Below are 22,655 nucleotides of genomic sequence, written 5' to 3' on the forward strand. Positions count from 1 at the left end.
GCTAGATAACAAATTGTAGTAGTCAGCAATTAGGGTTGTATGGAAGGCAGCTGGCTCTGCCAGCGCAGTCTCGTGATCCCTGCATAGAGGCTGTATTGTGTAAATGTGCTGGAACACTGAAATAAGTTACTGTTTTGCTGCAGTTTATACTGAAGTTAGATTTTGCTGTAAAGGACAATCTATTGTGCTTTGCTAAAAGAAGCTGTAACTTGTAGCATGGCAGCCATTAACTTTGTTTTTTCTGTGAAATACATTTTCTCTCCTTCTGTGCCTTTTCTGAAATATAAGGCTTGCAAGCTGACAGTTAGCTCAGAGCTGTAACCAGATAGCAGAAACCAGCTGGAACTTGTGCTGCTTATCAGTGTATTGCCTTATATGGTATATGCAATGCCAAATAACTGTGAATAGACTAGAGACCAGTGTTGGAAATAGAGGGTTGTGTGCAAAGCCAAAGATAAGTTTCGTTTCCTGGGTTCTGTGTAAGATCCTCTGTCTGTAACTGCGCATGACTACTGATAAGAGTGTATAAGAACGAGTGTCAGGTGACGCTCAGGGAGCAGTATTCTGAGATTGTACTCGTTGCTGTGCATTGCTAGCAATAAAAAGCTGCTTTGTTTTGGAACCAATTTGTCTTTCGTCTCCTGATTTTCGGACCCGTTACATATTTATTTAGTTTTTAGTGTAGAAAAATGAGCACAAAATACAGAGTTTAAAATTGCTGTTTCTACCAGGTATTATAATTTTTAAAGCTGTTTTAGTGATATTCAGTTGTGATTTCAGGATATTCATATCTACAGATGGGAAGCTTTCAAATAAATTAAAAAGCTGTCCAGTAAGAAACAAAACCCTTTTGTCCTCCACCTTTTTTTATTTTATTTGTACCCTGCACTTTCCCACTCATGGCAGGCTCAATGCGGCTTACATGGGGCAATGGAGGGTTAAGTGACTTGCCCAGAGTCACAAGGAGCTGCCTGTGCCTGAAGTGGGAATCGAACCCAGTTCCTCAAGACCAAAGTCCACCACTGCTAACCACTAGGCCACTCCTCCTTGTTTTAAGGCACTGTCTATCCAGTTGAAACAGCTTTAGACTTGTTTCAGATGGAACAACAATTAAAAAACGACAATGTGGAGCAGCAGCTCCTAGGTTTGCTTGCTTTGTTTTGAGTGAATGAGGATGACGGCTGCGCTGGGAAGGGGAAACTGGCTTTCTTGCTTATAGTGGACTAGATAGGCTCACTTCCACTGCTGTTTATTTAACCTCCTTGCTCTACACAGATGCACTTTAAGGAGGTAGGAAATCCCAGAACACCTCACCCAAGGAACGTGAATGACCCATTATGTGACCTGAAGTTAGTAGGCAGAGCTTATCATCCTGTCAAGTACGTTGTTTTGGGTGTACAAAGATGACGGTGGCTGCATTTGAGAGAATGAAAACTTCCTTGGATGAAGTGGCTTCAGCCTTTTCACATCATGCCGTCTCCTTGACCACACCAGGGGGAGGAGCTCTGAACATGCTCTGTCTGTTCCGTCTCCTTGACCACACCAGGGGGAGGAGCTCTGAACATGCTCTGTCTGTTCTTTGTCTAGTGTCTGCAACAAGAGCTGCAAAGAGGAAAAAGACTGAGAACAAAAGCAAAACCTTTCTGTCTTTGGGTCCTGGAATCCCTGCAAGACCCAGTCTCAGATCTGTAGAGGGAATTTATCTGAGACCTGGAATCAGCTCAACCTCCTCCTGTTTTATTCATCTGTCCAGGAAAAGGGAAATCTCCAGCTTCAATCTATTCAGAGGGGAAACAGCAGGGAAATGTCTGCCCTGGTTTCTGATAAGGTAAGAAATGATTCTGTCTCCTCTTGCACACAGGGTTCCAGCACTAACAGGAAAATATTTCTGTCCAGTTTTTCCTGCTTTCTCTTCTCTTCTCTTCTCTCTCCGTATTTGTCCATGTCCAGTGAAGCTCTGTTGCCATGTGAGAAGGAGGCAGCAAGGGGAAAGCTTCAGGCCAGCTGTTGAGAGCAAGACTGCAGTGCCAACCCTACCTGCTAATGCTACAAATCTGTAGGCCTTTGAGGAGGGGGACAGTGGGAGGTAGGAAGGCATGTGGGACCCCTAGGGGGGAACAGGGTGGGGGCCAGAAGCTGCACATGAATGGAAGGCATAGAGAAAGATTCTGCATATGGATGGAAGGGAAGTGAAGTGGGAGATCCACATGAAGGAAAAGAAAGAGGAGAGGAGAAATGCACATGGAAGAGAAGGGGAGTTGGAAAGCAAATGAAAGGAAGGAAGGAATGGGAGAGGAGACTATTCTGCACATGGATAGAAGGAAAGTGTGTGTGTGAGTGTAGAAGAGAAGGCAGAGGGGAAAATGCACATGAATGTTGCCATAGAAAGAGCATGGAGCAAAAAAAAAGATGAACACACACTTAAAGAATGGAAACAATTACAAAGAAAATACAAATACAGCATCAGACATACCAAAAGAACGTATTACAAAACCATAATAGGACCAGATTACAAGGACACACACAAACGCTTTTCACTCGTAAACAATCTCCTAAACACCACACGAGTCACCTCGAACAACACAGACACCCCATCGGCAGCCAACCTAGCAAAGTATTTCAATGAAAAAATTGCAAAGCTCAGATGCATGATACTAAGTAACACCATTGAATATTCAAGCATCCTTGAATGCCTAGACCCAATACCCAGGGAATACCCAGCTGATCGATCATGGACCAATTTTGACCTAATTTCAGTAGATGAACTCACACACTGGCTCAAAAAATATGCCAAATCTCAGTGCAAACTCGACATTTGCCCTACCAGCCTAATAAGAGCTGCACCCAAACAATTAAAAAAAGACCTCACGAACCAAATTAAACTATAGACTCCTACATGGTCTCTTCCCCACGGAAATTGGAAACATACTAACTCCGTTGCCAAACGATGCCAAGAAAAGCACAATGGACTTAACCAACTACCGACCAGTCACCTCAATCCCACTCATTACAAAGTTGATGGAAGGCATAGTGACGAAGCAGCTCACAGATTACCTGACCAAACACTCAATTCTACACGAGTCACAGTCGGGATTCTGTTCAAATCATAGCACTGAAACCATACTAGTGTCCGCAATGAACTCCTTCAAAAAAACAATTGCAACCGGCAAGAACATACTCGTATTACAATTCGACATGTCCAGTGCCTTCGACATGGTGGATCATGGAATACTACTACACATACTAGAATACTTCGGAATCGGAGGCCAAGTTCTCAAATGGTTTAAAGGATTCCTCACCACTAGATCCTACCAAGTTATAATGAATACTACCAGATCACCGCCTTGGACACCAGAATGTGGAGTCCCTCAAGGATCCCTCCTTTCACCCACAATCTTCAACCTAATGATGATACCACTAGCCAAACTCTTGGCCAATCAAAACCTTAACCCCTACATATATGTCGATGACGTCACAATCTACATCCCATTTAAGAGTGACTTAAATGAAATAACCAACGAGATCAACCAGAGCTTCCAGATCATGCACTCTTGGGCGGACTCATTCCGGTTAAAGCTCAATGCAGAAAAAACCCAATGCCTAGTTCTCACCTCCCAATACAACACAAACAGTTACTCCACTATAACCACACCTCACTGCACACTTCCTATCTCAGAAAATCTGAAAATTCTTGGAGTCACCATGGATCGAAACCTCACACTCGATACCCACGTGAAGAACACAATGAAAAAAATGTTCCAATCGATGTGGAAACTCAAAAGAATTAAACCTTTTATCCCAAGAAATGTCTTTCGCACCCTGGTACAGTCACTAGTAATAAGCCACTTGGACTACTGCAACTCTCTGTACGCAGGCTGTAAAGAACAGACCATTAAAAAACTCCAAACAACCCAAAACACGGCAGCCAGACTCATCTTTGGAAAACCTAAATATGAAAGTGCGAAGCCCCTAAGAGAGAAACTACATTGGCTACTACTCAAGGAACGTATTGAGTTCAAGATCTGCACAACCGTGCACAAAATCATTCACGCAGACGGCCCACTCTATATGCTAAACCTAGTGGACCTACCGCCCAGAAATGCCAAAAGATCGGCCCGCAAATTCCTCAATCTGAATTTCCCCAGCTGCAAAGGAGTGAAATACAAACAGGCTTATGCTACGACCTTTGCATAGAAAAGCACACAGTTTTGGAATGCGTTACCCAAGGCCCTGAAAACCATGAACAATCTAACCAGCTTCCGCAAAGCTCTGAAAACACACCTCTTTAACAAAGCTTACAAAAGTCACCCTCAATGACACAAATCATCCCCCAAACCACCCAAGCACACCTAAAACACTTCTCACACAACCTACCCAACATCCGCCCATCTAAATCCTCTTTTACCTCAACTTATGATCTACTGAATTTAAATCATGTACTGACTTTATCATAACCTTACTCTGTAAGCCACATTGAGCCTGCAAAAAGGTGGGATAATGTGGGGTACAAATGTAATAATAATAATAGTAGTAGTAGGAGGAAAGTGTTGCCAGATTGGGACAGACTGAAGGTCCCTCATGCCCAGTATCCTATTTTCCAACAGTGGCCAAACCAATTTACAAGTACCTGGCAAGATCCCCAAACAGTAAAATAGATTGTATGTGCTTATCCTTGAAATAAGCAGTGGATTTTCCCTAAGTCCATCTTAATAATGGCTTTTGGACTTTTTTCTTTTAGGAAGTTAGCCAAACCTTTTTTAAAACCTTGCTAAGGTAACTGCGTTTACCACATTTTCTTTCAATGAATTCCAGAGTTTTGAAATATTTTCTTTGATTTCAATTTACTACTTAATAGTTTCATTGTGTGTCCCCTAGTCGTAGTATTTTGAGAAAGAGTAAACAAGCGATTCACGTCCACCAATTCCATTCCACTCATTATTTTATTGACCTCTGTCATATCTCCCCTCAGCTGCCTCTTCTCCAAGCTGAAGAGCCTTAGCCGCTTTAGCCTTTCCTTATAGGGGAGTCGTACATCCCTGTTATCTTTTTCATCACCTTTCTCGGTAAATTTTCTGATTCCGCTGTATCTTTTTTGAGATGCGGTGACCAGAATTGCACACAGTATTTGAGGTGCAGTCGCACTGTGGAGTGATAGAAAGGCATTATAACATTCTTATTTTCATTTTCCATTCCTTTCCTAATAAATACCTAACATTCTATTTGCTTCTCAACATTAAATACGCTCGTATCAAAACATTGCATATTAGAATCTACATTCTCCAATTTATTTACCACCATTTGAGAAAAACTGCAATCTGAGAAACAGTGGAATTGAACATACTCTCCATATGCTGAATTGAATCCCACAAATCTCTTAACGTCATTTCCTGCTGGTCCTGAATAGCTGAAGGCTGCTGAATTGGGGTAGGTGCCTGAATAGCTGTTGGCAACTTGACAAAAGTTAATGATGAAACTGCTTCTTCCAAGTGAACCTCCAGCCTGAGGAAGGGGCACCACCTGGGAAGCCTTATATGACAGGCAAAGGGAGGGAGAGGTAGGGTCTGCTCCAGTGAGCTCAAAGAAGCTCCAAGGGGAGATAATACTTGATTAATTGATGGTCCAGAAGAAATCAGGTGTTTGTCCATAGGACCCAGGACACTTGGAGTCGCTGTCTTCGGCTTCACTTTACGCTTCCCCTTTGAGAATTATAGTATAGAGTCAAAACTCCGAAGGGGCAGGGTGTGTACCTTACAACACGCCCCTTTTGGCATGCCCTGCGGCCTCACACCTGTGGTACAAATCTTTTCAAGGCAACAGGACCCTTGATATCTGCAGGTGTCCAATAGGGTGCCTGTTGGAATTGGCACCGACTCTCCCTCACAGGAGGGCTCCTCCCTCTGTAAGTTGACAACGGCAGAGGGTAGCTCCACCTCACACTATTGCCTCAGGCAAGCCACCACCCCCTTATTAAAGTTTGAAAAACCCTTTGCACTTAGAAATTAAAAAAAACTCTGAATGTTGATCACCTGATTCTCATAACATGATGTCTATTTTGGTGGCCCTTTACTAGGTGAAAAAATCTCAGCACCAATACAAACCCTCAAAATGACACAGTGATAGTGATTTTGGACAACTTACTACTCTAACTGATGAAAGCTTATTCCGTTGTGACAATTCCTCTGTGTACATATGCTGCACACACCGTCATGTTTCTAAATATAACTGAGATAAAATAACAATAACAAAGGATACAGCAGCTGACTGTTTGCTTTGTTTTCCGTGTACCAATATGGCGGCTGTTGGGCTAAACCGGCTTCAGCTTTCTGACGTCATGCCATCTCCTGTTCTTTCTCCAACCTTAGCTACACTAATCCACAACCTCTTTATCTCCCACCTCTTCAGTTGTTGTTGCTGCCTCCTCCTTCCAACTGCTAAATCAGTCAACATGAGAGATTTCCAGTGTAAAGACCAGGAAGTCTGTTCAAAATATTGGAGATTTAAGGGAACAGAACTCGTACTATATACTTCATACTATAATGTACTGGAGCTTTGATCTTACTGACTGAGGTCTTATATCAAAGTCTGTTATTTATTTATTTATTAGGATTTATTTACCGCATTTTTGAAGGAATTCACTCAAGGCGGTGTACAGTAAGAATAAATCAAACATGAGCAATAGGCAATTAGAGCAGTAAAAATATTTAAACAACAATACAAAGTATGGCATGGTATACTACTTTTGTTACTCAACACAATCTAAATTACGGGAACCACTGGTTTAAATTCAATCCCTTACTATATCTTCCAGTTGGTATTTGAGTATTTTCCTCCCAGCTGATACTCAACTTGATAAACTTATCCAATTGGACCTCAATGCTTCCAAGCGTTGACCGATCTCCAAGAGATCACACTTTGCTCAATATTTATATGAGCGCCAACGCTATCATTTGAGCTAGTCTTATCGTTGATCTTATCATTAAATATGACCAAAACCGAGCTTCTCATTTCCCCCCCCAAACCCACCTCCCCGCTCCCCCCGTTTTCTATTTCTGTTGATGGCTCTCTCATTCTCCCTGTCTCCTCAGCTCAAAACCTTGGGGTCATCTTTGACTCTTCTCTCTCCTTCTCTGCTCATATCCAGCAGATTGCCAAGACCTGTCGTTTCTTTACAACATCCGTAAAATCTGCCCCTTTCTTTCCGAGCACTCTACCAAAACCCTCATCCACACCCTTGTCACCTCTCGTTTAGACTACTGCAATCTGCTTCTTGCTGGCCTCCCACTTAGTCACCTCTCCCCCCTCCAGTCGGTTCAAAACTCTGCTGCGCGTCTCGTCTTCTGCCAGGGTTGCTTTACTCATACTACCCCTCTCCTCAAGACCCTTCACTGGCTCCCTATCCGTTTTCGCATCCTCTTCAAACTTCTTCTACTAACCTATAAATGTACTCACTCTGCTGCTCCTCAGTATCTCTCCACAGTCGTCCTTCCCTACACCCCTTCCCGTGCACTCCGCTCCATGGATAAATCCTTCTTATCTGTTCCCTTCTCCACTACTGCCAACTCCAGACTTCGCGCCTTCTGTCTCGCTCCACCCTACGCCTGGAATAAACTTCCTGAGCCCCTACGTCTTGCCCCATCCTTGGCCACCTTTAAATCTAGACTGAAAGCCCACCTCTTTAACATTGCTTTTGACTCGTAACCACTTGTAACCACTCGCCTCCACCTACCCTCCTCTCTTCCTTCCCGTTCACATTAATTGATTTGATTTGCTTACTTTATTTATTTTTTGTCTATTAGATTGTAAGCTCTTTGAGCAGGGACTGTCTTTCTTCTGTGTTTGTGCAGCGCTGCGTACGCCTTGTAGCGCTATAGAAATGCTAAATAGTAGTAGTAGTAGTAGGTTCATTTAGGAATAAACAAGAAACAGAACCAATGATTAGACTGGCTCCAATGATAGCCAGGGAGGAAAGTAGGGAAGTCCGATGGGAACCGATCAGCTGTTGCCTGCTGCAGCGCCTTCACTCGGAGGTGAGAGGCACTGTGAGGGCTCGGCCCGGTGGCAGACGGAGGGGGCGGGGGAGCGGCGTCGGTGGCGATCTCAGGGGGAGCGGAGGATGGTGGAGGCCGGGGCTGCGGGAAGCTGTCATTTCAATGCAGGGGGAGGGGGGAGTGGCAGCGACCTCAGGTGGGGGCGGCGTCGGAGGAGAAAAAAGAAAGCCAAGTGCTCGTCAGGGACGTCCTTGAAGGACGTCCATGTTAGACACTTTAGAAGGACATCCCTGACGAGCACTTGGGACACACAGCTTGTTCTTTCACAGCAGTCCCAGCCTAACGAAAGGTGGCAAAGTATGCAGCAAAATCATTGCAGTTCAGTTTATTTTTATTTTATTTATTTATTTGTTACATTTGTATCCCACATTTTCCCACCTATTTGGAGACTCAATGTGGCTTACATAGTACCGTTATGGCATTCGCCAAGTCCGGTAGAGAAACAAATACAAGGTGATATAGTCAAATAAAGGTACATGTGTTTCAGGTACAATGGGGATCGAGGAGAGGAAGGTTGTATAGTGTCCATTACGATCTTTGGTTTTGCTTTGTTGCAGTGTGTAGGTAGGTGGTTATGTTGGGTCGGTGGGGTATGCCTTTTTGAATAGGTTGGTTTTTAATGATTTCTTGAAGTTTAGATGGTCTATGTCGTTTTCACAGCTTTTGGCAATGCGTTCCATATTTGTATGCTTATGTAGGAGAAGCTGGATGAATAGACTGCTTTGTAATTAAGTCCTTTGCAGTTTGGGTAGTGGAGGTTTAGGTATGTTCGAGATGATCTGGCTATGTTTCTGAGTGGTAGGTCTATGAGGTCTGTCTTGTAGCCTGGGGCTTGGCCGTAGATAATTTTGTTGACCAGGGTGCAGATTTTGAAGGTAATGCGTTCTTTGATTGGAAGGCAATGCAGCTTTTCTTGGAGGGGTTTGGCACTTTCAAATTGCGATTTGCCAAATATCAGCCTAGCTGCTGTGTTTTGAGCGGTCTGAAGTTTCTTTGTGAGTTGTTCTTTGCATCCCGCATAGATTCCGTTGCAGTAGTCTGCATGGCTTAGTACCATTGATTGTATTAGGTTACGAAATGATTCCCTCGGGACGAAAGGTTTTACTCGTTTAAGTTTCCACATTGAGTGGAACATTTTCTTTATTGTGGAGTTCACTTGGTTCTCGAGTGTAAGGTTGCGGTCGAGTATGACGGCAAGTATTTTCAAGTTGCCTGAGATAGGGAGGGTGTGTTCTGGAGTGGTTAAAGTTGTGGGTTTGTAAATGTTGTGTTGAGATGAGAATGAGGCAGTGTGTTTTTCTGTGCTCAGTTTCAGTTGAAAAGCGTTTGCCCATGAGTCCATGATGTTCAATCCAAGTTTGATTTTGTTGATGAATTCTGTTAGATCGTGTCTGAAGGGAATGTATATAGTGACATCGTCTGCATAGATGAATGGGTTGAGGCCTTGCTTAGATAAGGATTTGGCCAGTGGGATCATCATTATGTTGAATAAAATGTATTTTATTTTTTTTAAAATTTGTACCCCGCTCTTTCCCACTCATGGCAGGCTCAATGCGGCTTACATATTATATACAGGTACTTATTTGTACCTGGTGCAATGGAGGGTTAAGTGACTTCCCCAGAGTCACAAGGAGCTTCCTGTGCTTGAAGTGGGAATCGAACTTAGTTCCTCAGTTCCCCAGGACCAGAGTCCACCACCCTAACCACTAGGCCACTCCTCCACTCCGGTGATAGTGGTGATCCTTGAGGTACACCCAGTGCTTTTTTTGTGCCGGTACGCAACGGTACGGCGTACCGGCACCTTTTTTTTGCCCTGCACTTCCTCTCAGTCCCCCAGGGGCGTGGTGTGCTGGAGCCGGCTCACAAGAGCTCTTGCGAGCCGGTTGTTGTGGCAGGCGAGCCGGCGGTGAGTGAGGTAAGCATGGCAGGAGGGCGCCACAAGCCATGCTTACCTCATCTCCCGCACTTTGGGGGGTTTAAATCATCGTTCATTATTTTCCTCCGCAGCAGCCGCAGCGAAAGGCCGTCTGTCTCTAGCCTTCCCTTTGTTTCCAGTCAATGTCCCGCCTTCTTCTGACATCATTTCCTCTTTCCGCGAAGGCGGGACACTGACTGGAAACGAAGGGAAGGCTAAGGCTAGAGACAGACGGCTTTTCGCTGTGGCTGCTACGACGGAGCAGGGGAGCGAGGAGAATCGCTGGGTGGGTATGGATGCCTGGAGGGGGGGCAGGGGAGCCAAGGGAATCGCTGGGTGGGTATGGATGCCTGGAGGGGGGGCAGGGGAGCCAAGGGAATCGCTGGGTGGGTATGGATGCCTGGAGGGGGGGGGGGCATGAGAGAGAAGGGAATTGCTGGGTGGGTATGGATGCCTGGAGAGGGGGGCAGGGGAGCCTAGGGAATCGCTGGGTGGGTATGGATGCCTGGAGGGGGGCAGGGGAGCCAAGGGAATTGCTGGGTGGGTATGGATGCCTGGAGGGGGGCAGGGGAGCCAAGGGAATCGCTGGGTGGGTATGGATGCCTGGAGGGGGGGGCAGGGGAGCCTAGGGAATCGCTGGGTGGGTATGGATGCCTGGAGGGGGGGCAGGGGAGCGAAGGGAATCGCTGGGTGTGTATGGATGGCTGGAGGGGAGGCAGAGGAGCGAAAGGAATCGCTGGGTGGGTATGGATGGCTAGAGGGGAGGCAGGGGAGCGAAGGGAATCGCTGGGTGGGTATGGATGCCTGGAGGGGGGGCAGGGGAGCCAAGGGAATCGCTGGGTGGGTATGGATGGCTGGAGGGGGGGCAGGGGAGAGAAGGGAATCGCTGGGTGGGTATGGATGGCTGGAGGGGAGGGCAGGGGAGCCAAGGAAATTGCTGGGTTGGTATGGATGCCTGGAGGGGGGACAGGGGAGCCAAGGGAATCGCTGGGTGGGTATGGATGCCTTGAGGGATTCAGGGGAGAGAAGGGAATTGATGGGTGGGTATGGATGCCTGCAGGGGGGGCAGGGGAGCCAAGGGAATTGCTGGGTGGGTATGGATGGCTGGAGGGGGGGCAGGGGAGAGAAGAGAGTTGCAGGACATGGATGGAGGATAGGGAAGGGAGAGAGAAGAAATGCTTTACATGGATGGTGGGAAGGGAAGAGTGAGAGATGAGATGAGGGAAAAGGAAGAGAGGAGAAAAACTGCACATGGATGAAGAAAATAGGCAGAAGCTGGATCCACTTGGCAGTCAAGTCTGCGGAGGACCCAGCTTTTACTTACGGATGTAGGACAAAAAATGAAGAAGAAAGGCGGAAAGTAAAGAAATAAATGGAAGGGAAGCCCTGGAAACGGAGTTAAGGGAACAGATAGAGAGCAGCAGAATCAGAGACTGGGACCAATATGGAAAGAAAAACAGTCACCGGACAACAAAGATAGAAAAAAATCATTTTATTTTCATTTTAGTGTTTGGAATATGTCCAATTTGAGAATTTACATCTGCTGTCTTATTTTGCACTGGGTATACTGGAGCTGTTACAGCTTACAGAAATTATTTATAATGGAAAAAATCACGTTATTTTGTTCTATACTAGTAAAATATTTTCAATTATGTCTGTTTACATGCGCCATAGCTGGTATAAGGGGTGTGGCAAATGTGGGTGTGGCTATCATAGGGGTGGAGTCATATGTGGTGACCCTGCCCATAATGAGTACCGGCACCTTTTTTCTACAAAATAAGCACTGGGTGCACCACAGTCTGCTTTCCAAGGTGGTGATATGTTTAGGTCTGATTTCACTTGGTATGTTCTGGTGGTTAGAAAACCCTTGATCCAGTTAAGTATATTTCCAGCAATCCCGAAGTAGTCTAAGAGTTTTAGTAGTATATTGTGGTTGACCATGTCGAATTGGAGGAGGAGTATGCTTTTACCTGTGGCTATTTCTTGCTTGAATTTGGCCAGGAGAGTGACTAGCACAGTTTCGGTACTATGGAAGGGGCGGAATCCCGATTGTGATTCATGTAGTATTGAGAACTTGACCATGTAGTCAGTGATCTGTTGGTCACCATGCTGTCCATCAGCTTGACTGCTAGAGAAATAGATGCAATTGGGCGGTAGTTGGTAAGTTCGGTTATTTTTTATTTTTGGTGTCTTTTGGGTTGGGGTGAGTAGGATGTTACCATGTTCCTCTGGGAAAAGACCTTGTTGGAGCAGGTAGTTTAGGTGGGATGTGAGGTCTGTTAAGAAGCGGTCCGGGGCAGATTTTAGTAGGTATCTGGGGCAGGTGTCCAGTTTGCAGTGGGTGCTGGAGAACCTTTTGATCGCCTGGGTGACTTTCGATGGTGAGGAGTGTGAAGTTTGACCAAATTCGGTCGGCTGGGTGTTCTTCAGGGTTTGGATCCAAGCTATTAATGAAGTTATCGGTATCAGTATTGACCTGGGGTAGCGTTTTGCGTAGGTTTATAATTTTTTCATTGAAGTAGTTAGCGAGTTTGTCTGCGGAGGGGATGTCTATATTGGTAGCAGTGACCGCTGTGGTATCTAGTAGCTTGTTCACAAGTTGGTAAAGTTTCTTCGTGTCTTTGAAGTCTGGCCCTATTTTAGTTTTATAGTATGTCCTTTTGATTTGTCTTATTGCGTATTTATATTTTCTTTGTGTCTGTTTCTATGCATTGAGTGTGTGTTCGTCTTTTAATTTTCTTCAAACTCGTTGTGAGTTTAGACTGGGCAGGCTGGTTTTGTTGTGGGGGTTGCAGTAGGCTGTTTACTATACTGAACAGCTGCTTGGTTGAATTGGCAGCCTGTGCAATGCATTGAGAGAAATACTGTTTTTGGTTGCTGTTACGGCTTGGCGGTCCTTTGCCATGTGCTTCCTGCAGTTTAGCCTGTCTTCATCCAGGTGAGATTTGCGCCATCTCCTTTCCAGTTTTCGTCCTTCACATTTAAGGATCCGAAGTTCTGGAGAAAACAAAAACATAGTAGCATAGTAGATGACGGCGGATAAAGACCTGCACGGTCCATCCAGTCTACCCAACAAGGTAAACAATATAATGAAACTATGACTGACGGTGTCTTGTCTGTTGTTCTAGGCCTTGTTCAAGGATGTCGCTGCTTATTTCTTGGAAGTGGACTGGAACTTTCTGAGAGAATGGCAGAAGGAGCTGTACAAGAAGGTCATCAAGGAGGTTCATGACATCCTCATCTCACAAGGTAGTTATGTCTTTTTTTATCATCTACCACACAGGCACATTAATGGAATGGGTGCTGTTATTTTATCAGAGCTGGAAAAATCCCAGGTCCCAGGTCCCTTGGGCACCTGAAATTGAGACCTGGCTTCTGTTGCAAAAGATAAAATGTTTACTTTAAACTGGAGGCTTCATACAAGACCAGCTGCAGTCTGTCTCCCTTTTCTGTACAACAAAATTTTGACCTTTTTTCCTGAGAACTACAATTTCTGTGTAAGAATATAAATCAGGACGGAGGAAGTGACGTCACCGTCCGAAATGGCTGCCTAGCTCCGGAGCTCCGTCTACAACTTCTGTGTAAGAATATAAACCAGGTTTCAGTGGGCGTAAATCCTTACACCCAAAATTGGTCGCAGATCCCGGTGCAAAACACTATTCTATCAACAGCGCCTAACTCTGAGAACTGTTTATAGAATAGCGTTTAGCTCCAATTTTTATCAGCATCATTTTTTTGGCTCAATATACAGAACTTAGTCCTGTATGTACACACACACACTTTCATGCACTGCTTGTTCACAACAGGAAGCAGATGGAACCTCCCCAGGGCTTATACATTTTTATTTAAATGCTATTTTCCTGCTTACTTACAGGTTATTCAGTTGTTAATCCTGATGTCATTTTCAAGATTAAGAACAAAGACGAGAATTATTTCCCTCAACATTTTGAGTGGGAGGAAAAAGAAAACCCAGATGATCTCATTAAGAGTAAGTAAATGTTTTGGGTTTGAAGGGCTCTGAATTTTCAGATCAAAGTCTCCAGGCGTTTAGAGATTTAAGGTCCATTTCCTTATTTAGTATTATTGTATCTTTGATGACTCCTTCTAATGTATTTTCTCTTAACAGACCTTCCAGTTGTAACGTCTGTGATCTCACTCGGTGTTAAACAAGAGGAAGATCTCCCCTTGATGGATCCTCCTAAATCAGAGATGTCTGAACAGACTTACCCTCCTGTAACAAGTAAGTATAAAATTCCTCCTGCACATCTTAATAAAATCAGCCGGGATTATTTAGGAATTCAGAGCTGGTAAGGATAAGAAGCCATAATCCTCTCTGCAAAGCAGATACTGCCGGGGTGTGTAATTGAGCAGCATTGCTATTACTACTAGTACTACTACGTATCATTTCTGTAGGGTTACTAGACGTACACAGCACTGTACACTTCAACTTGAAGAGACAGTCCCTGCTCATCAGAGCTTACAGTCTATTCAAGACAGACCAATTAGGGATTAGGGAGTTAACATTGTCGAAAGGGTGAATTGTAGAACAGAAGAGAATGGAGTCGCACCATGGAGCGATACAAAGGCATTATAACGTCCTCATTTTTGTTTTCCATTCCTTTCCTAACATTCTATTTGCTTTCTTAGCTGCCACAGAACAATGAGCAGAGGGTTTCAACATATCATCAACAACGACTCCGAGATCCCTTTCTTGGTCGGTGACTCCTAACATGGAACCTTGCATTACGTAGCTATAATCCACAATAGGACACTTCCTCCTATCCCATGACTCTCCATTTCCTCTGGAGTCTTTCATGAGGTACTTTGTCAAACGCCTTTTGAAAATCCAGATACACAATATCAACTGGCTCGCCTTTATCCACATGTTTGTTCACCCCTTCAAAGAAATGTAATAGATTGGTGAGGCAAGATTTTCCTTCACTAAATCCATGTTGGCTTTGTCTTATTAATCCATGCTTTGAATGTGCTCTGTAATTTTGTCCTTTATAATAGTCTCTACCATTTTCCTGGCACCGAACCTTAAGCTGTCCTCTGGAACCTTTTTTAAATATTGGCGTTACATGGGCTACCCTCCAATCTTCTGGTACCACACTCAATTTTAAAGATAAATTCCATATCATCAAGCTGATCAATCCATAGACTGGTGGGTTGTGTCCATCTACCAGCAGGTGGAGATAGAGAGCAAACTTTTGCCTCCCTATATGTGGTCATGTGCTGCCGGAAACTCCTCAGTATGTTCTCTATCTCAGCAGGTGGTGGTCACACACAGCAGCAGCTCTGGCTAGGCCTCCAAGCCTAATTTTTAGGTTTTGTTGAGTGCCTGGGGTTGAGGGCTCTTTTGAGCAAGTGCAAACCTGGTGGTGCCAGGTCCCTCCTTTTCTCCCCCCTCCCGCTGGCTCCGTTTAAAAAAAAAAAAAAAAAAAAAAATTTTGAACGTCTTTAAAGGCGTTTATTTCGACGTTTATTTAAGCGTCTATTGCAGCTACTCACTGGGACACCAGGTCGTTACAACTCGGAGCGGACAGCAGGTAATTTTTACCTTTTTATTGCGGGCAGGGGGTTCCCCGATTCTTCTCCTCGTGGCATATGGCGTCGGAGGGCGAGGGCGCAAAGGGTCGCTCCCCGGGTCGCTCGAGCGCTTCTAGAGGGGATGCGGGGGTTTTGAAGTCTGATTCGCCCTGGTTGGGTGACAGTTTCGTGACCGATGAATGTCCCGGTCCTTCCTCCGGCGTGGCGGTTTTTCCCGCCATAAACGCCCATCCCCCGCTCCTCGCCTCCGCCATCTTGGCCGGCCACGCGGCTCGGACGGCTTCTTCTTGGGCCGCCCTTGAGGTTGGAGACATTAATGCCATGAACGCCCTTAATTTGGGCGACGGCTCAGAAGCGGCTAATGTCAAGAGCCGTTCTTCCCGTGCGGCTCCTTCGCGGAGTTTCGCGCCGGACGCCATCTTGGATGCGCAGCATGTCTCTCCCCCGCTATTGCGAGCGCCGGTTGAGAGTGCGCCTAGGGCTGTTGCCCAGGCTGCGGAAGTGCACAGTCTGGGGGGTTTCTCCCCCGAGTTTGTTTTGCTGCTGCATCAGGCCTTCCTCATGCACAACGCTGCCCCTGCTCCCTCGTCTGGTAAAGAGGTTGAGGTTCCCAGAGGTAAACGCCCTCGGGTTGATTACCAGGCCTTGGAGGACTTTGTCTCCTCCGATGTAGATGAGGGCAGCGTGTCTGAGGTCTCCCAACGGTCCTTTGCGGATTCCTTGGAGGAGGCGGATCCCCGCTCGGATGGAGCGGATGACCCCTCTGCAGCGCGGCTTTTTCGCCCAGAGGATTTGCCCAACCTGTTGTTACAGGCCATGGACACTTTGAAGATTTCCTTTCCGGAGGACGTCTCTCCCTCAGCCCCTGTTGGCTCTGCCATTATGCTGGGGACGAAGCGCCCGCCTAGAACCTTCCACGTGCATGATGCCATGCACACCTTAATTTCGGCTCAATGGGATGTCCCAGAAGCGAGCCTTAAAGTGGCTAGGGCTATGTCCCGCCTCTATCCTTTGGCTGTGAGTGAACGTGAGGCCTATCTGTGGCCTACCGTGGATTCTTTAATCACTGCGGTGACTAAGAAAACGGCTTTGCCGGTGGAAGGTGGCACGGCCCTAAAGGACGCCCAAGACAGGAGATTGGAGGCGGCCTTAAGGTCGTCTTTTGAGGCGGCTGCTTTAAGTTTGCAGGCCTCAGTTTGCGGCTCCTATGTGGCCAGGGCGTGCCTGACTATGGTGCAGCGGGCTTCCCCCTCGGATCATTCCTTGAGGGCTGATTGGCCGGCCCTGGAATCGGGCTTAGCCTATTTGGCAGACTTGCTGTATGATGTCTTGAGAGCCTCAGCTAAAGGAATGGCTCAGACAGTCTCTGCGCGGCGGTGGCTTTGGCTGAAACATTGGTCTGCGGACCACGCCTCTAAATCCCGCCTGGCTAGATTGCCTTTTAAAGGCAAGCTGCTCTTTGGGGTCGAGCTGGACAAAATCGTGACCGATCTTGGCACGTCTAAGGGCAAGAAGTTACCAGAGGTCAGGGCTCGGGCTAGTGCTCGTCCCGGTTCCTCCAGAGGACGGTTTCAGGAAGCCCGTCGGTACCCGCCCGGGCAAGTCGGGTTCCTCTGCCCCCTCTTACTTCAAGAGAAATTTCTCCCCCAAGCAGCGTTCCTTTCGCAGAGACCGCCGTCCCGGAGGTGCTCCCTCCGGTCCTCCCCCAGGGTCTCGTACCCAAGGACGGGGTCTTGGTCCACGCCCCAGTGCAGATTGGAGGACGGCTGTCCTCGTTTCTGGGCGAGTGGACCACAATAACTTCAGACGCTTGGGTGCTGGATGTCATCAGAGACGGCTACAAGCTAGAGTTCTGCCGACCCTTAAGAGACGGGTTTGTACTCTCTCCCTGCAAGTCTCCGGTCAAAGCTGTGGCAGTGCAGCAGACTTTGGACAATCTGATCCGCCTGGGTGCGGTCGTTCCGGTGCCAGAAAGTCAGCTTGGCAAGGGGCGTTACTCCATTTACTTTGTGGTACCAAAGAAAGGAGGTTCTGTCCGGCCTATCCTCGACCTCAAAGGGGTCAATCGGGCCTTGAAAGTGAGGCACTTTCGCATGGAGACTCTCCGCTCTGTTATAGCGGCAGTGAAGGCAGGGGAGTACCTGGCATCCTTGGACATCAAGGAAGCATATTTGCACATTCCCATCTGGCCTCCTCATCAACGCTTTCTGCGTTTTGCAGTCCTGGGACGACACTTCCAGTTCAGAGCCCTCCCGTTCGGGTTGGCTACTGCTCCGCGGACCTTTTCCAAAGTAATGGTGGTCATAGCGGCCTTCCTGCGGAAGGAAGGAGTACAAGTCCATCCTTATCTGGACGACTGGTTGATCCGAGCCCCCTCTTATGCAGAGTGCGGCAAAGCTGTGGACCGGGTAGTTGCTCTTTTGAGCTCCCTGGGATGGATCATCAACTGGGAGAAGAGCCAGCTGCGCCCGACTCAGTCCCTGGAGTATCTGGGAGTTCGATTCAACACCCAAGTGGGCAGAGTGTTCCTGCCAGACAATCGGATTGTCAAACTTCAGGCTCAAGTGAACCAGTTCCTAGTAGCCTCTCCTCTTCGGGCTTGGGACTATGTGCAGCTGTTGGGCTCTATGACGGCCACGATGGAAGTAGTGCCCTGGGCCAGGGCTCATATGAGACCACTTCAACACTCCCTGCTGCAGCGCTGGACTCCGATCTCGGAGGATTATGCTGGGCGCCTTCCCTTGGATCCAGCAGTGCGCAAGGCGCTGAGCTGGTGGATGCAGACAGACAAGTTGTCTGCGGGAATGCCTCTGGTGACCCCAGAGTGGATTGTCGTCACGACGGACGCCTCGTTGTTGGGCTGGGGAGCCCACTGCTTGGGAAGGACAGCGCAGGGTCTTTGGTCTCCGGCAGAAGCAAAGTGGTCTATCAACCTCCTAGAACTCAGAGCCATTCGGTTGGCGCTTTTGGAGTTCATCCCGGTACTGGTGTGGAAGCCGGTACGGGTCCTGTCGGACAATGCCACGGCTGTGGCCTATGTCAACCGCCAGGGAGGTACCAAGAGCGCCCCTCTAGCCAAGGAGGCCATGGCTCTATGTCAGTGGGCGGAAGCGAACCTGGAACAGCTGTCAGCGGCCCACATTGCTGGAGTCATGAATGTCAAGGCGGACTTTCTCAGTCGCCATACCTTGGAGCCCGGAGAGTGGCAACTATCGGCTCAGGCGTTCTTGGACATCACGAAGCGCTGGGGCCAGCCGAGCCTAGATCTGATGGCGTCATCGCCAATTGCCAAGTGCCGCGTTTTTTCAGCAGAGGACGGGACCCTCGATCTCTGGGAGTAGATGCTCTTCTCCAACAGTGGCCGACACAAGAGCTCCTCTATGTGTTCCCGCCCTGGCCCATGTTGGGCAGGGTGCTAGACCGGGTGGCAAAGCATCCCGGCAGGATAATCCTGGTGGGTCCGGATTGGCCCAGACGTCCCTGGTATGCGGACTTGATCAGGCTCTCAGTCGACGATCCTCTGCGGCTGCAGTGGAGCAGGGCCTGTTGCATCAGGGTCCGTGGTGATGGAGGATCCCTCCCCCTTTGGTCTTACGGCCTGGCTATTGAGCGGCAGCATCTGAGGAAGAAGGGCTTCTCAGACAAAGTCATCGCCACTATGCTGAGAGCGAGGAAGCGCTAACTTCTACTGCTTACGCCAGGGTTTGGCGTACCTTTGCAGCGTGGTGTGAAGCAGGCTCACTTTCTCCTTCACTGCTCCAATTTCTTCAGTGTTTGGCGTTCCTGCAAGAAGGTCTGGAGAAAGGCCTGTCGCTCAGTTCCCTTAAAGTCCAGGTAGCGGCTCTGGCTTGCTTCAGGGGCCGCCTGAAGGGTGCTTCCCTGGCTTCGCAGCCAGATGTGGTGCGCTTTCTCAAGGGAGTTAATCACCTGCGCCCTCCTCTGCACTCAGTGGTGCCTGCGTGGAATCTCAACCTGGTGCTGAGAGCATTGCAGAAGCCGCCGTTTGAAACCCTTGTCGAGGGCATCTCTGAAAGACCTGACGTTGAAAGCAGTCTTTTTGTGGCTATCACTTCAGCCAGAAGAGTTTCCGAGCTCCAGGCGCTCTCGTGTCGAGAGCCTTTTCTGCAGTTCACTGAGGCAGGAGTGACTATTCGCACAGTGCCTTCCTTTCTGCCCAAGATTGTTTCTCGCTTCCATGTGAATCAGCAGCTCTGTCTCCCTTCCTTTCGTAGGGAGGACTACCCAGAGGAGTACTCTGCTCTTAAATATCTAGATGTGAGACGAGTCATCATCAGATACTTGGAAGTGACCAATGATTTCCGGAAATCGGATCATCTGTTTGTCCTGTTTACAGGTCCTCGTAAGGGTCTGCAGGCTGCTAAGCCTACAGTGGCAAGATGGGTCAAGGAAGCCATTGCAGCGGCTTATGTGGCCGCGAGGAAGGTGCCGCCTGTCCAGCTGAAGGCCTCACTCCACAAGAGCTCAGGCGGCCTCGATGGCAGAGGCCGGTTCCGTCTCCTTGGAAGAGATATGCAAGGCGGCAACTTGGGCTTCGGCCCATACATTCTCCAAGCATTACCGCTTGACTGTGGCTGCTCGGAGCGGAGGCCCGGTTTGGAGCTTCAGTGTTGCGGTCAGGGATTTCTATGTCCCGCCCTGGGTGAGTACTGCTTCGGTACATCCCACCAGTCTATGGATTGATCAGCTTGATGATATGGAAGGTAAAATTATGTATAATCATACCTGATAATTTTCTTTCCATTAATCATAGCTGATCAATCCATAGCCCCTCCCAGATATCTGTATTGTTTTTATTCTGGTTGCATTTCAGGTTCAAGTTTAGTCTTCAGTTACTTCAGAAAGACTTCGTGTTCAAGTTTTTTCACTTGGATTCTTCAAGAGTTAGACGAGTTGTGTTACAGTGAGCTGCTGCATTCCTCTCCCTCCGTTTTACGGGGCTGGATTGAGATTTAATTCTGCCGGCACTCCCTCCCGCTTCGTGCGGCTGTAGGGCAGCTTTGTACCCTCCCGCTTCGGCGGTGTTGGGGTCAGTCAGCTCCTCCCGCGGTTGCGGTTGCAGGATAAGCCAGATCCCCCCGCATCGGCGGGTGTGGTGTCCCTCCCCCGCTCCGCGGGGATGAGCTGGACGGATTCCCCTCCCCCACTTGTGTGGGGATGAGCTGGGTTAATTCCCCTCCCCCGTTTCGGCGGTGGTGAGCTGGGCAGAGTGTCCCTTTGTGGGTGTATTCTCTAAGTGCTGAGTCCTGCGGATGGAGCTTTGATATCGACATACTGAGGAGTTTCCGGCAGCACATGACCACATATAGGGAGGCAAAAGTTTGCTCTCTATCTCCACCTGCTGGTAGATGGACACAACCCACCAGTCTATGGATGATCAGCTATGATTAATGGAAAGAAAATTATCAGGTATGATTATACATAATTTTACCTTATATATTGCTAACATAGTTCCGCCAGTTCATTTTTCAGTTCTGTCAGTACTCTGGGATGAATACCATCTGGTCCAGGAGATTTGCTACTCTTCAATTTGTCAAATTGCCCCATTACATCCTCCAGGTTCGTAGAGATTTCATTCAGTTTCTCCGACTCGTCAGCTTGAATACCATTTCTGGCACGGGTAACTCCCCCAAAATCTTCCTCGGTGTAGACTGAAGCAAAGAATTCATTTAATCTCCGTCCACTATGGCTTTGTCTTCCCTGATCGCCCCTTTTACTCCTCGGTCATCTAGAGGTCACACTGATTCTTTTTGCCGGCTTCTTGCTTTAATATACCTAAAAAAAATTTTAGTATGTGTTTTTGCCTCCCAACGCAATCTTTTTTTCAAAGTCCCTCTTTGCCTTCCTTATCAGCGCTTTGCATTTGACTTGACATTCCTTATGCTGTTTCTTATTATTTTCAGTCGGTTCCTTCTTCCATTTTCTGAAGGATTTTCTTTTAGCTCTAATAGCTTCCTATACCTCACTTTTTAACCATGCCAGCTGTCATTTGGTCTTCCATCCTCCATTTTTAAAACGTGGAATATGACTTCCGGTGGAGCTGCGAGCCAAGATGGCCGCGGAAAGGTGAGCTCCTGCAGGCAACGACCAGAGATCCTACTGATTAAAACAGCCCAAACCCCCAGAACAAGAGAAAATGGTCGGGATATTGCGGAGGAGAGTCCCAGGCTCATAATTGGGAACCGCGAAGCCGCTTGGCAAAGACGTCGCGGCGAAAAACGGCGATCGCGCACCCGACTGCAACCACGTGGAGCAGGGGCCGGAGGCGGTCGGCGAGACGCGGGGAGCGGAACACCTAGCTCGATACGGGCGGGAGACCTGGAGAATCAAAGACAGAAAGGTCTCGCCGACGTCGCTGATGTGCTCGGGAGCGGGCAATTGGGATCGCAGCTAAGAGCAGCCGGATGAGAGCACGGCGGAGGACGGATAGGAGCGTGAGGCAAAAAGGAGCATAAGGTAACGTGCTATCAGGAGAAGATGGCGGAGAGATAATGGGAAGAGAAGCGTGGGGAAACAAGAGCAAGGAACACAGCACCAATCCCTGTAAATGAACATGTGCCAATTGAAAATAAAGAGATAGAGGAATACTTAGCATAGAGACCGAGAATAATAAAACTGTATCCAGCACAAATAACAAGCCGAGTTAACCCACTGCAGCTGGGAAACGGGAACAAAAACAGTATTAAATCAGTGGAATAGACTGTAGCTGCCCCGTGCATTGCTGTATGGCGACCAGAAGCTCCAGAAGAGAGCCGGAGAAGAATAAGAACGGGGGTACAAAGATGGCGGACAAAAATTCCCCACCGTCACCAACAGTGAGCTCTGTCTGGGCCACGGAAATTGTCACGGAGGTAAAAATGGCGGTGGAGGAAACCATGAACAATAAATTACAGCAAATAATTGACAAGCTTGAAGGAATGGACCAAAGAATCACCACGTTTACCAACGAGTTCCAGGAGGTTCAACAGCGACTGGGAGAGGTGGAAACCTCCACGCAGGAGGCATCAAAATCCATCGAGCATTTACAAGCAATGGTGACAACCTTGGAAGACAAAGTGGACGACCTGGAGAATAGATCTCGAAGGAATAATCTTCGACTGGTAGGCATACCAGAATCAATACCA

At 47.7% G+C, this 22,655-nt stretch overlaps 1 protein-coding gene across 1 annotated transcript; it reads left to right on the forward strand.

Moving 5' to 3' along the window:
- The first annotated feature begins 1,698 nt into the window (after positions 1-1,698).
- Positions 1,699-14,274, forward strand: LOC115462251 (zinc finger protein 398-like). Its single transcript, XM_030192263.1, has 4 exons — positions 1,699-1,828; positions 13,092-13,212; positions 13,838-13,951; positions 14,090-14,274. Exons 1-4 carry the CDS (start codon positions 1,805-1,807, stop codon positions 14,272-14,274), a joined length of 444 nt encoding a protein of 147 aa, XP_030048123.1. The 5' UTR covers positions 1,699-1,804.
- The last annotated feature ends 8,381 nt before the right edge of the window (positions 14,275-22,655 follow it).

Source organism: Microcaecilia unicolor, chromosome 2 (assembly GCF_901765095.1).
Source record: "Microcaecilia unicolor chromosome 2, aMicUni1.1, whole genome shotgun sequence".
NCBI classification, from domain to species: Eukaryota; Metazoa; Chordata; class Amphibia; order Gymnophiona; family Siphonopidae; genus Microcaecilia; species Microcaecilia unicolor.

Bases quoted from the DNA above. Each gene is read 5' to 3' on its own strand.
- LOC115462251 (XM_030192263.1), top strand. From the start codon at position 1,805: ATGTCTGCCCTGGTTTCTGATAAG. The intron at 1,829-13,091 runs GTAAGAAATGAT...CTGTTGTTCTAG, and splicing joins CTGCCCTGGTTTCTGATAAG to GCCTTGTTCAAGGATGTCGC. The intron at 13,213-13,837 runs GTAGTTATGTCT...GCTTACTTACAG, and splicing joins TGACATCCTCATCTCACAAG to GTTATTCAGTTGTTAATCCT.